Source organism: Agelaius tricolor, unplaced genomic scaffold (genome assembly GCF_023055355.1).
Source record: "Agelaius tricolor isolate 1412-34295 unplaced genomic scaffold, bAgeTri1.0.p SCAF_5, whole genome shotgun sequence".
Taxonomy (NCBI): domain Eukaryota; kingdom Metazoa; phylum Chordata; class Aves; order Passeriformes; family Icteridae; genus Agelaius; species Agelaius tricolor.
This window is the reverse complement of record NW_027269265.1, coordinates 48,041,172-48,058,311: the sequence shown is the minus strand read 5'-3', so window position 1 is coordinate 48,058,311 and position 17,140 is coordinate 48,041,172. Positions and strand designations below refer to the sequence as shown.

General features: G+C 38.9%; 1 protein-coding gene across 3 annotated transcripts in view; it reads left to right on the top strand.

The window, feature by feature from the left end:
• NAP1L4 (nucleosome assembly protein 1 like 4) overlaps nt 1-16,052 on the top strand; it is a 28,637-nt gene extending 12,585 nt beyond the window's left edge. The window contains exons 9-16 of one of the 3 annotated variants that reach the window (XM_071427763.1): nt 1,368-1,507; nt 3,427-3,572; nt 5,936-5,958; nt 6,550-6,669; nt 6,962-6,991; nt 8,232-8,288; nt 9,430-9,467; nt 14,772-16,052. In XM_071427763.1, the coding sequence (XP_071283864.1) occupies nt 1,368-1,507; nt 3,427-3,572; nt 5,936-5,958; nt 6,550-6,669; nt 6,962-6,991; nt 8,232-8,288; nt 9,430-9,435 (522 nt within the window). In that variant the 3' untranslated portion in view covers nt 9,436-9,467; nt 14,772-16,052. Of the gene's footprint in view, nt 1-1,367; nt 1,508-3,426; nt 3,573-5,935; nt 5,959-6,549; nt 6,670-6,961; nt 6,992-8,210; nt 8,289-9,429; nt 9,468-14,771 lie in introns of all 3 variants that reach the window. The other 2 variants (XR_011679296.1, XM_071427761.1) reach the window with 2 other exon arrangements.
• Nucleotides 16,053-17,140: the final 1,088 nt, after the last annotated feature.

Sequence of the window (17,140 nt, the reverse complement as noted above, 5' to 3'; positions counted from 1 at the left end):
CGGGGGTTGGGGAGGCTGCTGTTGCCATTGGTCTCCATCACGCCTTGACCGCTCTCTTAGCAGGCATGAGTCATGTGAGAAGATTCATGGGGTCTTAGAAAGATTAGGGGCCTTTGGGAGATGAGGGAGGGATAAATATCTGTGATGAGCAGGCTGTTATTAAATAACTGTCCTGAGTTATTTATCTTGTCCATGCATGAATAGCCTTGAGAAAAAGGATGGCAAGGCAGACTTGGTGATAACAGGCAGTTTTCTGGCCTGAGTCTGAAGAATGCCTGGGGAAGTATTATTCAGGGCCGGTCTTTTGGCAGTTATGTAATCTATTTTGTATGCAGATTAGGGCTAATTCGTAATGCATATTACTGGGAGAGTAAATCAGATATTTAAAGTAACTGTTACACATGCTGTGGCTGGGCAGTGGTGTTGGAAGCTTTGGCTTTCAGTCCTTCTGTTGTGCTGAGCTGACCTGCAGACTTTTCCCCCCTTCAAGTCACTAAATCACTACTGCTAAAAAACTTTATTCTTTAGTGCTTTCCCTTTCCAAGGCAGCTTGAGTTTTAGTGTACTTTAAAATGTTCATACTTGATCTTGAGTGCAAAGTGAGCATTGTGCAGGGAGTTTAGAAACCTTTACTGAAAAATGATGCATCATGGATGCTGTGGTTTTCTGTAACTGGAGCTTTTTGTTGTCCATGTTAAGAAACTGAATCTTTGCAAATAATTTCTGGGTGCCAGAGGAGGTTCAAACATAGCCAGAAACATCTGCTTCAGGCTGTAAGCTATTGAGACATGTTGGTTTTAGGACTCAGTTTATGAAATCAGTGTTCCTTTGCAGGATTTTCTATCATCAAATGGAAAAAACCCCTCTGATTCCAGGGGGACTGTTTAAATAGACTTTTGTAATCTAAATTGTGCTTTAACTGGAAATAAAGTCTGATTCACTCTCTTAAGATCATGATATTGATCAGACTTGGGGGAGCAGTAGAACCATATGGTGTTGTTACACTGCTAAAATTACTTCATAACAACAACTTCATCCCTAGTGCAAGGATGATGAGAGGCTTCCATAGAAAATGAAATCAAGACTTTTCTGAAAATACCTCTAAGCTTGCTTTCAAGACAGCAGTTCTATATGTGAAGGTGAATGAAATCTACTAATTACCTGTTTATAATTTGAATCTAAGCCAGGGTTGTTGTAGCTTCTTGCACATTTGAAATCCATTGACATTCATAATCTCCTGCTTCTGCTGTAGTTTCAAATACGTTTGCCATCATTTTTTTTCCTATTTTCAGAGTTTGATTAATGATAATTATGCTGATGAACTATTTCATAGATGAAAGTTAGTAGTAACATAAAATTTCTTCCAGTCTTTCTCATTAGAGTTCCACTTTGGGCCCAATGACTACTTTTCTAATTCAGTCCTGACAAAAACATACAAGATGAAGTCGGAGCCAGACAAGACAGATCCCTTTTCATTTGAAGGACCTGAAATAGTTGATTGTGAGGGGTAAGGAAAACTGAAATTCAAAAAAGCTTCTGAAGTGCAAATGCATTTTTTTTTTTTGCTTATTGTGATAATGATTAGTAAGGATAAAATTGTTACTGACTTCAGAACTGGGAACATTTGTAGGTATGATGTTGATGTTAGTCTCAGCATGCAGAAGTAACAGATGCATAGATGGAGATATATTTTAACATCGTACATTTTAAACTGAACACTGTTCAAATTTAATAATTCTCTAATTAAGGTAACAAACCTTTTATTTCCAGATATCTGGGTAAATTATTTTTAGTTCTTACCTCTCACAGACTACCCCCATCCTCAGTCTGATGAGTAGCCTTGGACTCTCTTGGATTCTTGTCATATCCTTAGCAATTTTTATTCCAGCAGTAATTGGTTTATTATTACCAGGCAGGAATAGGTCATATTTATCATGTGTTCTTTCAGCCTGCTTTGAGGCTGGAACATAAAGGTTATGCAGTTCGATCCTGGCAGCTGTGGCTAGTGCAGCAATTTTTTAAAATTTTATTGTGTTTGCAACACATGCTCAGAAAACAGCTGTGGATGGGGAATTCTCATGTCTGTTCTGGAAGCCTATTGAGTTGGACACCACATTATAGTTTCTTGGGGGTAAAGAATTGTTCCATCTAAGCAAACCCTTTCTATCCCTATCCAGGATTACTGCTCTATAACCAAATTCCAGTGCCAGAGCAGAGCTGACACAAATGAAAAATGGCTTTGTACCCTATTTTTCTTAGCATCTAAGTATTCTTTTCTGTTGGTGATTATTTGGTTTTTAGGTTTTTTCTACCCCTTCAAGGATGTGTTTTGGTGGTTTGGTTTTTTGGGGTTTTTTAACTCACATTTAAGGTATGCCAAATACTTGGTTTTGTGAATGCATGCTGACAACCTCAAAACCTCTTGACTTCTAGTTCTACATATTGTTGAATCCAGCATTCACCTGCAGTGAGGCAAAAGTTCTTCTTGGATGTTTAGTTAAAGTTGTGCCTAAGTAATGGACTACTCCTTTTTGAAGAAAACTTTAGTTCATTACAGCAAAATATTTTCTGTTTAAGTATTACAAAGGAATGCTTTCCTGGATTGTTGATTTGTCAGAACTTTGATTTCAGTTGATGTTTCCTGAGGAAGGTGTTAAATAAGGTACAAGTAGAGCAGGAAAACATGTCTGTGCCTTGTTATACAGGTTAAGTATAAAACTGGTGACTTTGGCCATCTGTCTATAGGACAAGGTATTTTGGAGGCATTTCAGGGTTACTGTGACACCATTTTTTCCTTTGTAGGAGTATTAGCTGTGTTTGCCCCTCACTATTTGCCATGTACAGCTTTGGGTAAAACTTGTTTGAATGGAAAGAGACTTTTTGTTGAGTGTCAGTTTGTACAGCAGCAGAATGGAAATGAAAATTAGTCTCTTTTCAGCTTGATGTGGTTGGCTGCCAGGTCAGTCTGAGCACTGCTCTTTAGACAGCTCTAACATCCCTCTCCCTGGCCACTCTTTGGACATGCATTTTTAGGGTAAATGGACACTACCTTGACCTGTAGTTAAAGGATATCATGTAATGTTTTCTAACGGTCTGACTGGTGAGATTTTCTCTGGAATAGCTTTTAATCCTGTCCTTGGTTATAGAAATCCAGTTGTTGGGCCAGAGGAATCGAATTACAGGTGGAGTGAGGGCAGTGATTACTCTGCCAAGACAAACTTGTATAGCATTTTCATTTAGGAAAATATTTGACCTGTCCAACATACACATAATCTCTAGAACTATGACCCACTTCATAACTTGTCAAGCAGCTTTATCTAGAGAGTGATAAGCCATCTTGGCCTTGATGTTGCTGCTCTGCTGCTCAGTTCCTTCTTTTCCCTGGTGCCTTGTGTTAAAATGCTGTTTCTCACCTGCTGTCTCTAGGTGTACCATTGACTGGAAGAAAGGAAAAAATGTTACAGTTAAAACAATCAAGAAGAAACAGAAACACAAGGGCCGAGGCACAGTTCGGACAATTACTAAACAAGTACCTAACGATTCATTTTTTAACTTCTTCAGCCCAATTAAGGGTAAGTTTGGAAATTTAATAATTTAGGATCCTTAAAATATGTAGTTATGTATTTGTATTTATATGATTTTAATATTCAAATTGTTTATGCTGCTGCATTGTAAAGTGCTTACTAGAGGAAGATTGCAAACTCTTGCCCATCCAAACAGATGATTTTGTTCTGTTATTCTGTAGAATTTGACCAATAGGTGTGCAGTGTAAACAGGAATCCTAGTAGGGAGAGTCTCTCCTAGACTCTCTTAAAGAAGTTGACATGTTTTACCACAGGATGGCTCCATGCATCAATTTGTTTCTAACATGCAAAAGAGCTGTGTTCCATTGTTGGTCAAGTTACAGCACAGCAGTTTCATTGAAACCTCTGTGTCAAGTGACATAACTTTCTGTCCTTTCTTGTAGTAAACCCCATAGATTTAGGAAAAGCACCATGGAGAATCTGAATAATAGGCATGCTGAAACAGCAAAGGAAATTCCTGTCCTCCACCCTTAACCTATCTCTGTAACCCTATAAGGCAATGTCATGTTAACCCCTTACCATTGGTCAAGCTTGGATCCTTTCCAACCCTATAAAAGAAGCGTACTGTACCCCATTAGTTAGAAGAAGAAGAGCAGAGACCCTTCACAGACCTCCCGGAATAAAGCCATCTCCGTGGAACAGCCTGTGCCTTCTCCTTCTCCTCTCTCTCCATCTGCTGCAGCCTCCAGCCCAGGGCAAACTTACCTAGCAAGCAGGGCTGAAATCCTGAGAGCTTGCCTTCACTATAAGAGAGAGAAGCACTGAGCTTGCTGGGGGTTTGAGCCGCGGCGTTGGCATGAGCGAGCTTCAGGCACCCGGTCCCCACTCGGGGACTGAGCTCCTGAGCCCTATTGCTCTGCCTTAGGATAAGGCCGGAACAGAGGCTTTATTACTTTCTTCTGGGAGTAATTAGTGATCCCTGATACTCCATACATAATTGTCCTATTTTCCTAGTCTAGTGTTAGATATGTACTTACATTTCAGACAATTCTGATGGATTCCAACACCATTTTTTTTTTCCTTGGTCCATCTTTCATTGTCCTCTTCTGCAAACATAGGTGAGGGAAGTAGTTTACTTTGTGGACTAAAGGGGTCCTACAAGAAAGATGGTGAGGGACTTTTTGGAAGGGCATGTAGGGACAGGACAAGTGGAATGGCTTTAGGCCAAAAGAGGGCAGGTTTAGGTTAGATATTAGGAAGAAATTCTTACCTGTGAAAGTGGTGAGACACTGGAACAGTTTGGAGCATCCATAACTTCTCTGGGCATTCTTGGAAATGTTCAAAGCCAGACTGGATGGGGTTTTCAGCAGCCTGGTCTTGTGAAAGGTGTCCCTGCCCAGGATGGAGGGGTTGAAACTTAGTGATCTTCGAGGTCCCTTCCGTCCCAAACTGTTCTATGATTCCAGAGGTGTACTGAACAGAATGGCTCTTGATTCTGTTGTGGGCTATTATGAACTACCTGTCCCTCCTAATTACTACTGCAAATGCCCATGTATGTGGGTTAAGAAACATGGGATATGTATTTCTAAAGTTGGGTTTGGTACAGAAATGTGCTTTAATTTTTGTTGCTGCTTTGAGGAAAGCATGGAGATTTGTCTCCTGTTGGTGTTATGTTGTTCTTTTAAATACTCAAAGGGTACATTTTGGAATTAGCAGTATAAGACAAGACACTGACATCTGCTGGCAGTGGATAGTTACATTTTCAACTTGAGAACTGAGCCAAATTATCACTTTCACAGTAGATCACATGGTAATGTAGGGAAGGGAAATACGTTTTGATTTGTGTTGGGGTTTTTTGCATTGATTTGGTTTTTTTTTTTCTTTTTTGGTCATTGGTTAGTTGGTTGTTTTTTTTCTTTAAACAAACAAAACAGCCACCCTGTTCTATGCTGGTTATAGCACTGGGCCTCTTCTCAACAGTGCTTTACGGATTCATGTCAAAATGTTCACCTATTTAGTTCAGTTGTTTTGGGGAAGAGGAAGTGATTTGTAGTGCTCCAGCCAAATGAAGTTACTGTAATTACAGCATTAATAGAGAAACCAAGTATGTTGATCTGCATATCCTCTGAACCCATCCTTGTAGAAAGAGCATTTCCTTTGCAAAAATCTCTGACATCCAAATGGCAGCATTGATGCTTTAGCTACAACATGTGAAATTCGTACGATTTCTGTAGGTTTAACTTAATACTAATCTGGATTGTCATAGTTTTAACAGCTACCTTGTGAAGCCTTTATAACCTCAGTGTTTTCAGGTATGAGAAGGTCTTTATACTGTGTTTTGTCATCTTGAACATTGAGGTAGGTGAGAGTATACAGGCATTTCTTAAATTTGTTGTCTTTTCTTTTTGCAGTATCTGGTGATGGAGAGTCACTGGTAAGTTTTTTAAACAGCACAGTTGCTCTTTGCCAAGTCACTGTATAGTGACTATAGGGTTCTTTTATTAAGTACTGTGTATTTTTATTGTTACTTTTGCCTTTAACAAAGCTGGGCTTCACCTTTGATAAAGTGAAAGATACTGTCAACTTCTCCAAGTTTGACAGTTTACTGTTCCATAATTTGCTGATCCAAGACCTTTCCAGTGTCACTGTTGGGAAGGTCATTATTTTCCCTGCCCACTCAGCAGTACTGTGTGGCTGGTACCTGACCTGAAAAATCAGCCTGGAGCATTCTGAACAGTTCTGCAGCATCAGATGCCAGAGCCAGCCAGGTCTGAGCTTTTTAATAAAAGGTGTCTTGGCAGGACACTAACCTGTGAGTGTAAAGTAGGAAGCTTGTACAGAAAATCTCAATTGTGCAAATCTAGATTTAGCTTTTATCACAAAATGTACTGAAAATACCTGTGACCTGAAGGTTGGTGATGACAGTGTGATGTTTTCCCAAACATGTTACTTTGAAATATTTTCATCTGCTTCTGTGTGTCACATCACATTTGCAATAGAAAACTCAAACTGATTTGTCTTCCAGGATGAAGACTCAGAATTCACATTAGCAGCAGATTTTGAAATTGGACATTTCTTCCGTGAAAGGATAGTCCCTCGTGCTGTGCTGTACTTCACTGGGGAAGCGATAGAGGATGATGATAATGTATGTGTGCAATTAGCATTTGGTTTATTAGTCAGCACATAGAAACATACTGCTCCTTTTCTGATTAGACTAGGGTGAAGTATTAATTACATGAGAATAACAAAAAAAAAGCCCTGAAGAGATCCTGCTACTTGGGGATAGGAAAGGGTCATTCAGCTTGCTATAAGTTGTTAATCTGCTTCTGGAAGGAGCTTAGTTTCAGTTACAGTGTTTGAATATGTTACACCTATTACTGCAGAAGTTTTTATGCAAATACTAGCAGAGCTAATTAAACCTTGGGTTTGCTTTTCAGTTTGAAGAAGATGAAGAAGGTGAAGAGGAGGTAAGATGCACACTATTTTTTATAGATTACTGATTACCCTTTCCATTCCAGTGCCAGGAATAATTCTATTTGGAGCAGAAAACAGTTGTTCATAAATGCTCTTGTTCATGGTACTTCTTTCGAAAAGAGTTCAGCATTCATGACTTGAAAAACTGTGCCTGTTTTTTCCTTTTCATAGAAGTACTTCTTGCAAGAGCATATATCCATTTTTTTATCCAGTACTTTGAAAGCTGTTTTCTGACATGAGTCAAAAATTAAAGACAAGCTTTGTTTTCTAGAGTGCTGCATGGTAAATATTTGTTCCTTAGGTGGTAGTGGAATTTCAGCTGTCAGCTTTTAGCTGTCATAAGCTTGAAGACTGGGTCTTACCAAATGCAAAGTGAAAAAGGGGAAGTGTGCAACTGCTCAGCATAAGTAATTTAGGCTGACTCTGATCTATTTGCAATAATGTTGTATGAACACAAACACACTATGAAAGGCTTTGCACAAAATCACTAAATGTTACCACACTTAAATGAACTAATATCCTTTACATTTTTTGCTTTACTGCTTTTACTGTGCTGTCTTGTTAATTTGTCAAAGGTACATCCCTGATTGTTGTCAGCTTCAGCATAGCAGAGTACATCAGAGGTTATCAAGCTGGTCTGATGTGAGCTGGCAGCCTTCAGCATGCAGTCTTTTTTTTTCTCTGCTTAGGCTGTTGAGTGACTAAACATTTTCATATTTTTATTTTTTTAAGCTGGGTATTGATAGAAGTGTGTATATGTATTTTTAATTGGTTTTCAGTGCCAGATGTTATCACTTGGATGTAGTCGTGTGTAAAACTGAGTGCAAAAATCCTGCAGAGGAAATGCAGAGCCTGTCTAGAGTAATCTAAATAAAGTGGCTCTTTGGAGGGAGACTGAACTAAAGAACAAAATCAGGCATGTATACCTATTACCAGAACTAAAATTCCAAATAATTTGTTAGGTAGAAGTTTAAAAGTTGCTGCAGGACTGCATTAGCAGTGTACATAGGAAGGTTGCCTTAAGCCATACTGAGACCTTTATACCAAGTTTTAAAGATTTTGTATTTAAAACTTGTAAGATGCTGAATTCTTTAAAATTAGCCCAATGCTGACATCTGAAACATTCTGGAATACAGTGATAATATAATTTGCTAGTTTGCTTTTTGTCCATTACAAAAAGTTGCACTTTTAACCTATTTTAATTTCTGTTAGTTTATCTCTATTTTGTCATAGGAGTTGGAGGGGGAAGAGGAGGGAGAAGAGGAGGAAGATGCAGAGACTGATCCTAAGGTAAGGACTTCTGTGTGCTTAGTCATAGCACAGACTATAATCATGAGCAGTGTAGTTAAGGGTATGATAGTTTGTGAAAAGATCAATCAAAAAAACACCCTAGCTTCTGACTGCAGTGTTTTTATTATCTCCAACACTCAAATTGCTCTTCAAAGAGAAGTTAATGTTTCCATCAGTTGAGAAAATGCAAGCTTTTGCTTCCAACATGCACCAAGATAATTTCCAATCTGTGTGCCTTTGCTTCTTAATGGCATCTCTGTGTAATGCTGATACAGTTTTCCTTCAGAAAGGTCATATTTAGATGTTCTTTGGCTGGACTTCAAGCTAGAATTAGTCTCACAAATCTCAACTAGCTTGTTTGTTTATGTTATTTTCCTTAGAATTGTTCTTTATCGTTGTCCTGATGGCTGCAGGTTAGACTCTACATGTCTGTACTTAGTTAGAAATCAAAAAAAGTCAGTCCTCAACTTTGAATTTTAAACTTTATGATATACCTGGCTTAAAATTCAGCCTTGAGGGTTAGTGTTCCTTCTGATAGGTATTTTTCAGATCTTCAGTCATAGTAAATGCTTATATTTAGTGAAGCTGGGACAGTGATGACAGACTTGTGTTCATGTAGTTCTTAAAACATCATAAAAGCTTTCAATTTTTTATAAAGACAGGTGAAAAAGTGAAAGGCATGCAAAACTGCTTGATCTTTGGATAAAAGGCTTAGCAGCTTGACATGTCACTCTTCTGGTATAGTTTTATACATCATCCTATCATTAGTAAATGGTTTTTGTCACTATCAAGAGTCAAGTTTGTTTTTCTTTAATGAGAAATACTATATACTAAAGAAAGTCTATCTTGTACAAAGATCAATCAAACAGGGTTAGATTGGAAAAATCAGTATTCTGACTGCTCTGTAGGATTCAGATGCAGTGGTGTACCTGTAAAGGGTAAAAGTTGGACAGCTGAGAAACAATGTTAGTTCTACATCAACATATGTTTGTGTGAAGTATCCTTCTAGAGGATTTGGTATTCTGTAGGGGAAAAAAATCTGAAGTTATCTTGGAAGGTTATGGTTGTTGCCTCCTGTATTATTTTGTACATTTCACTTTTCATCCATGCTGACAGTTGCTTTCAATTTTTTCCCATTTAGGTGTAATATAAGTCTGTTATTCATTCATACATTTCTAGGTAAGGTGGAATTCCATTCATACCTAACTTCCAAGAGTCCCATTTGTAGTCATGCAATGTGGTTTGTTTTCTAGGGTTTTCTGTTTTGTTTTTGGTTTGTTTTTTTTTTTCCATGTATGGGGAAAAGAAATGGGGGAATGGTGACTTCAGAGTTTAAGTTTTATTAGTAAACAATAGAAAGAAATGGGTAGGGATGAGTGCCTTTAAATCATATAATTAAAGTAGATTTTTCAGAATGACTCTGCCTTCCTGGCACACTTCCTGCTTTGCCTTTCTAGCAATCAAACTGTATTTCATATAAACATGATAAAAGATACTGAGACTTGTCAGACTATTTTTCCTTGTTTCTGGTTTGATGTTGCATCTCTTTACTGTTTCTAATGCACTTGCAAATTATTTCTTAAATATCTTCTCTGCTCTTCCTAAACTCTTCTAAGTCATCAGCTTACTTACTATGCCTTTTCCAGCATCTTATTTATGCTGCCTGACAAAGGCAGGCAGTCACTCTTAGAAGCCTTTTCTTGATCTCTCATGATTCTGAACAGCTATTGTTCTTCTGTTCATCTGTCTCTTTATTTAAAAGACGAAAGAAAAATTTCCTTCTGTTGTATACTGTCATCTTTCACCTTTCATCCCATTCCTCACAGAGAACAATGCCTGCAACAGCCTCCATACTTCTTCCCCCCCTATATTTTAGGCTTGTCTCTTTTTATTTTAATTATTTAGAAGAAGGTATAATCCAGCTCACTCCCTCTGCATAGATAATGCCCTTCCTTGCCTTTGTTAAACTCAAAATGGAGCTGTGCTTCTGAATTGTTTTAGTGCACTGGTGGTTCACCTGCAGCAGTAGAACATCTGTTTGTCACAGTGGCTGCAGTCTGTTACACAGCTGTATTCCCTCCCTACAGTTAAAATTGTTAGCCACTGGCTCCAATTTTTCAAGTCAACTTGGAATTATTTTACTTCATTTTTTGACACTGATACCCCAGTTCTGTCCTGTTTTCCATTCTTTTTCCTGCTCGTATCATTTTCTGATCCTTTTGTTCCCTGTTCCTTGCCTTTCTTTGCCTTCCAGTTCCCACTCCTTTCTTTTCTTTTCTAGAATAGTTTTCTTTTCCATGTACACAAAAATAATTGGTCTGTTTTCCTTTCAAATCCAGTTTCTCCTTTTCAGTCATTTCCATACTACCTCTTCCTTTATTGTTGTAGTGTATTTGTTGTATTGTTGTAGTACCTTTGCTGCATGTCAACACTTTCTGCTTTGCAAACTTTTCCTCCTTCCTTCCTGTGAGTTTTTTAAGTACATTGGAGTTGTTCAGATACAACCAGATCATTATCATCTCTTACACAAAGCACTTGTGCCATGTCTAAGTTGTGGCTTTGGAAGACTGAGCAGTCAGATGATTAAAAGTAGCTTCAGAAGATGCTACAAAACTGGATAATGTAGCTGGTTTTGTCTAGTGCATTTTTCTATGTGCTTGCATGTCCCATTCCTTTAGCTGCCTGTATTTCACCTCGCTGAGGCTGTGCTTGAATTGAGAAGTAGCTGGCAGGGTAATGCAGAGTGCTGGTTTGAATCACGAGCAGAAGAGCTGCTCTGTGTGTGAGAGACTGCTTGGGCTTCAAGATCTTTTGTCTTTGGGTTGCAGTGGCAGGACATGGCAGCAGCAAATTCATTTCCAGGCCCTGATGTGGAGGCAGGCAGTTTGGGTTAGGGTTGCTCACTTAACTCCAGCTAGCTCTGGGTTTGCATTCTAATAGCCTTGCTTTTTCTCCTTCAGTAACAGAGAATAGGAAATAAAGATAAGATTCAGTTTTAGGTCCCATAATTGGACTTTTCCATTGAAGATGTTTCAGAAAGGCTTTCTACCTTCTCCACTGGAAGGGACATCAGATTTAGTGCCTGGTGCCTGCCTTGATACTGCTGTTGGCAGCAGAGTTCATGGGGAGTCAGATGAGATCCTGTTGATCTGCCTGTTCAGATGAGATCCTGTTGATCTGCCTGTTCCTGCATGGCCACCTTAGCAGATGGGAAGCTTCCCAAAAAGTGAATTGGAAAAGTAAGGAGATAAAGACTTTATTGCTCTTTGAATCACCTAGGAATGTATCTTGCCTAGTGTGTTTAAACACTGAAGACTAACAGAAATTCAGTGTTTCCTTTAGGATGTCTTTTGGAAAAAAAACAACTGCTAAAATAAAAGGCATGGAAATTTTGGGCTTATGTCCCCAGCCTCTAGGGCACCAGTTTACCTGGATAGGCAGACACAGTGGGGTTTGTGTAGGAAAGTCAAGAAAGCAGTATTAACTCAGACCTGCTTTCTTCTGTGTGTTAACTCTATGTTCCTGCGAATTTTAGGTGCAATTTTTAATTCTGAGAAAGTGATGCAGCAAGTGAGTGGCAGTAACAAAAAGCTATATATTGATCTTTGTTAGCAAAAAAGAAAAAATAGGTGGGAGTCTCACTCAACTTGTTCATATCCATTGGAATGGTATCTCAGACTGAAATTCAAGGCCTAGAGCAGTTTAAACTCCTTGCACAGAATAAGTGAATATGAAACGAAATACTTTAAAGATACAAAAAAATTTTGAATCCTACCAATTTTAAGATGAATTCTGGTCTGCTTATGGTTACTGTAAAGAATCTGTTTACAACCAGAAGAATTCTTGTCTCTGTAGCCCTGGTAGTGATCTTGAATATGTGTGTTTACTGCTAAATTTATTTTTAAATAAGATGCAATTCCTCCTTATCTTTGCCAGTTCAAGTCTCTCTGGTCTGGCCAATGCACTTCACTATCTTTCTAAGATATCATGGGAAGTTAATTTAGGGAAATAGAGCATGGAAACCTTGCCAGGATGGGCTGATAAACAGCACAGGGGCTAAGGCAGATCAGTGTAGTGGTTGGCTGACCCAGTGTCACCAAGTCTGGGCTCTGCAGGAGGAGCAGGCTCAGGCTTTAGAGGGGAGTGTGGATGTCAGCTCTGCATCCCACTCACAGCTTGGAGTCTGGGCCCTGATCTTAGAGGAGCCAGCAAAGGCCAGAGATGAGCTTCAGTGTGCCTGTGCCTGCTGGAGCAGCTGTAACTGGAAGGGAATTGTGGTCTCTTTGTGCTGGTGTGCTCTGGGATTAGGCTGTGAGATGCTTTGCATGAGGCTGAGGGTAGCTGAAGGCAGCGTGGAGCTCACATGCTGTCTTCCTCAGCAAAAGCAGTGCTGTGTTGAAGTGGTGGGAGAACATGGATTATGTTGGAGTCTGGATCTGAAATACTGCCTTCATACTTAGGGCCTGCTTAAACATTCTGTATATAGGGCCAACAGAGATACATCCTCAAGTGTAACCTAAAAATAGCAGTATTTGTCTCAAAATCCTTTAACAACTGACTCAGATCCAGGAACCCCTCAAACTGTATTTATTTTTTTTTTGTCTGAGAGCAGTAATCAACACTGAAAGGTTCTTGAAAAAGAACTTTGTGATCTCTGTGACTCACTTTTTACAGGATAAACAGTTACATGCAGTAAATACAATTTAAGTGTTTACAGAAATAAGGAAAGGATAATGGAGTTTATTAGAAAATACAAGTGTTTTGGTTGATCATTAAAATTTGGCAGAAATGGTTGTGGTGGTCAACCTAGGTGTTTCTTGATCTAAATATAGCAGGTGACTAGGAAGGAAGGAAGGAGAGAGATGGAAAGATTTTTTTTAAGTACATTTTAAATAAGAGATTTGTTGTTTTATCATGGCTCTTAGCCAGAAGGCAAAGAGGAGAGGAAGTGATGTTGCCTGCACATTACTCTGTCCATGCTGAAATACCAAGCAGTTTAAAGGAGAATACAAACCTTTAGAAAACTTTTGATAAAAATGTTGCTGTTTTGCTTGCCCTCAGTAAAAAGGAATAGCATGCAATGAACTACCAGGGGCAGTTAAATTTTCATTTAAGAGCAAGAATGCCAATTTTGTTTTGTGTAAACATACCCCTTTTCCTGTATTTAGTCCCCAGTCAGTGCAATGTAATTCACATTGGTGTTACTTGGAACTTCAGGCAGATGAGAGAAAACAAAGTTAAGGTTAGCCAGATGTGCTGAGTGAGGAATACCACAAGGAAGAAGTCTGAAAGGTTTCTGACACATCTGTGCATTTGGCTCTAATGCTGAATTGCAGTGGGAGTGATGGTGACCACTGTGACTGTAAAGCACTTTTGGTGAGGAACAGAGAAACAGCCTGGATTTAGTGCAGGTTATTGAGGCAAAACTTCATGATAAGGAAGTTTAAATTACTTGCACCTATTCTTCCTTTCTAGAGGCAGAATGCTACAGTTGTCTTAGCTCTTGGTTACTTGATGTATACTTAGCTGGGCATGGGTACATATTTTATAACACATAAACCTCTTCTTTAGGATAGTAACTAAGAAACATTTTATTTTGCATCAGTGAGGTTCAGGGTGTTGTGTTTTATACCTGTATTTTTCTTTACTAGACTGCAGCAGGTTTCTGTGACTGCTGTTTGTGTATAATAAACTATATTAAGAATGGTAAGGGGAGAAGCAAAGTGGAAATTCACTGAATAAATTCTCCTGCTTTCTAAGAATGCTATTTTACAATGGAAAAAAAGCAAGAAGTGCAGCGTAAACCTGAAGTTCTTAGCTGTTTGAGTACTTGTTCTCATTCCCAAATACACTTCCTTTTGCCAAAGGGGAAGTTGTTTAACTACCTAATGAAGATGTTTCTACTTTTACATACTCAGATTAACATATGGACTTCTTGCCCAGTGTTAAATTGTTGAATAGTTACCTGCCGGTGATGCAGAACCTAGAAGAAATCAACACATTAATTACATTTTTATCACCTTAGCAGAAAGGGAAAGGCTCCTAAGGAAAAACTCAGACGTGCTGCAGAATAAGCAGCCTGCCTTCCCTCCCTCCTCAGAGCTGGAGGAGGTGGCAGTTTATTGTTAAAATGGTTTAATAGGGCTCTGGAAGTCAAATAGAGCCTGTGGTTGAGGGGAGTAGGTGGTGGTTTGCTTTCTTGTTTGTGTGAACCTTGGCCTACAGGATGCAGTGTTAACAGCACAAAAATAGATTAAAAAATTATGGGGCACCAAGCAGCTGGGGGCAAGGGGAAACTCAGTAAATGTGGTGACTCTGGACCTTTATGATGTAGCTTGAGTTTTCATGTAGCATTCCTGTAAATGCTAGTGTTACCTAGTTAATTCAGAACTGCATAGCCAGTTTCTCTGTATTTGTTGAAGTGTTTTCTTTTATGCCAATTTGATTTTTAACTGTTTATTTTCTCTTTTTCCCTTTATGCAGAAAGAGTCCAGCCAACCTGCTGAATGCAAACAACAGTAATAAGGAAATACCACTTGGAAGTGATATTTGAACAACTTGTAACAAATAGTTGGATACCTGGCCTGCAGTTCAGGATATTTTATCGCTGCAGCACAATCTTATTAACAATGCTTAAAATTAATTTGTTTTAAAATGCATGATTTTCACTAACTTTATTGCTTAACATGTACAGTGGCAACTTCAATGCATTTGGGAAATATGAGGTTTAAATAAAGCACACTCTACAGCCGTTGGTACACTGTAGCTAAGTATGTCAATAGGCCTTTAGAGCCTTTTGCCCTATGCATAAGGGAATAGTCCAGACTACCATGTGAGGATTATCCATTTTCTTGCTCGACATTGAAAATCGTGGAATAGCAATGTGCTGAGAAGCTAAAGTAAATGGATTACATGTATGGTAGCTGAAACAGATAGAGCAATATGACTTTTTTGCTAGTTCCCTCCCCTGTTTTTTAATGTTTCTTGCAACCTACAGATTGAACTAGTGCTTGAGCAGCTTTAAATGTCATATTTATTATCTCAGTACAACCAGTTGAGTTGAAGTAATTTTACTTCATTGAAGAGGGTGTCATATTTGAGATTTAGTTGTTCATCTTACTATTTATTTATTCATGTTTGTAAGTACTTTGACAGAATTAGTGCTTTTTAATAGTTTTTAATATACTTGAAAAATCTTCTTCCTCTTTTGCATACAATATGGGTACTTGTAAAACAGGTAATTCAAAGTGGTCTCAATGTAGTAGTCTAGACAGAAGAAACAAACTTGCATCAAAATGACAACTCCTCTGGATGAAGATCAAAATGTAAAGGCCAAACTTGCTGTTGGTGGAAGTGGGTTGCAGCCAAAGAACCAGACAATTTCCAGTAGTCTTATTGCTTAGTGTCCAGCATGAAAGGACCTTTCACTATGAACACGGAAATCTATCAAAGTGAGTCAGTTCAATAAATCTGAAGTTTGGGTGTCTTACTTGCAACACTGAAATTATTCCATTCCACAATTTGTTTTATTTCACATTCTGAAGTCTGCAAAACTACATTTTGTTGTTGTGTGGCACTTAAAGTACACGTTTCTAGTTTCAGCATCCATTACCAACCTCTGGCAGCAGTTGAATAGCAGCTGTATCAACACTGTGACCAGGCATGTAGAGTGCTCCAGCCTTACCTTACACATTTGTAACTTAATACGGTGTTTTCAATTTGTACAGAATAGATAGAATATTCTATTAAAGTTGTGAAACATGATTGGTGGTGCCTGTCTGGTCCCTAATGCTTCCTAGGAGCATCCTGTTCTGAATGGTGGAGTGTTAAACACAGCACCTTTCCAGCTGTTTGCCCATACAGCTCCTGGCTCAACATCTCTCCTTGCCAAAAGCCAAAACAGGAGCCCTTGTAAATATAACTTGCTGGCAGTTCTTTGATGTAAATCAGAACAAACTTGCTCAATTTGCAAGCAAACAGTCTGGAATCTTTTGTAAGAGCTGGGGTTTTTAGGGAGGCAGCATCATTACAAGATTCCACATGATCCATGCACTTAGGTCACGGACTGAATGAGGTGCTGGGGGCCAAACTGGTTTATGAATGTTAAGGTACTCCCACAGCTGACCTCGCAGTCCGAAAATGTAACACTACTGCTCAGGTGCCACAGTGTTAAGGCAGGAATGAGGAAAGAAGGCAGGAACAGGGATAGGTTCTGGCCTGTATTTTAAAAAATAAGATTTTGTAGCCTAGTCTGACTGCAGTGCACTCCAGCCGGCATGGAGAGTAGTGTGAAGGCAATTCTGACAAGGACAGGAATAATGAATGGAGCTTGCCCGTGTGCAGACTGGCTCAGCACAGTGCAAGGTACATCAAATAGATTTGACCTGGTTTGTTTCTCTTTATATTGGAGGAAATTGAATAATAGTTCCCCATCCTCAAGCAGTACTTTCCACTACATGGTTAAACGGGAGTGCTGCTACCTGGAGATAAACATCTGCAAATTAGCACACCAAAGTAATTTATGTGCATGAATACTGAAAGGCTGACTTTAATTTTGAGAAAACGGGAAATTCCAGAACATGTGGAGCAAATGTGCCAGCATCTAGGGAGCCAAATGAGATGGGTGGGTAATGAAGCTGCCTAGCAAGATGTTCATCCTAGGGAAAGCGATGGGAAAGCTGACCTGGGATTCATTCAAGTGGAGTTAATGCTGGTTGACACAACCTAATAGAAAAACAGATCTTGTCAAAACCCAGCTGTGCTCTTCCCACTGCAGCTCTTACCAATTATGGCAGAGATGAGCAATTCTTAGACTTCACTGTTTTCACTTGCAGACTTTGTCTACAAGAAAT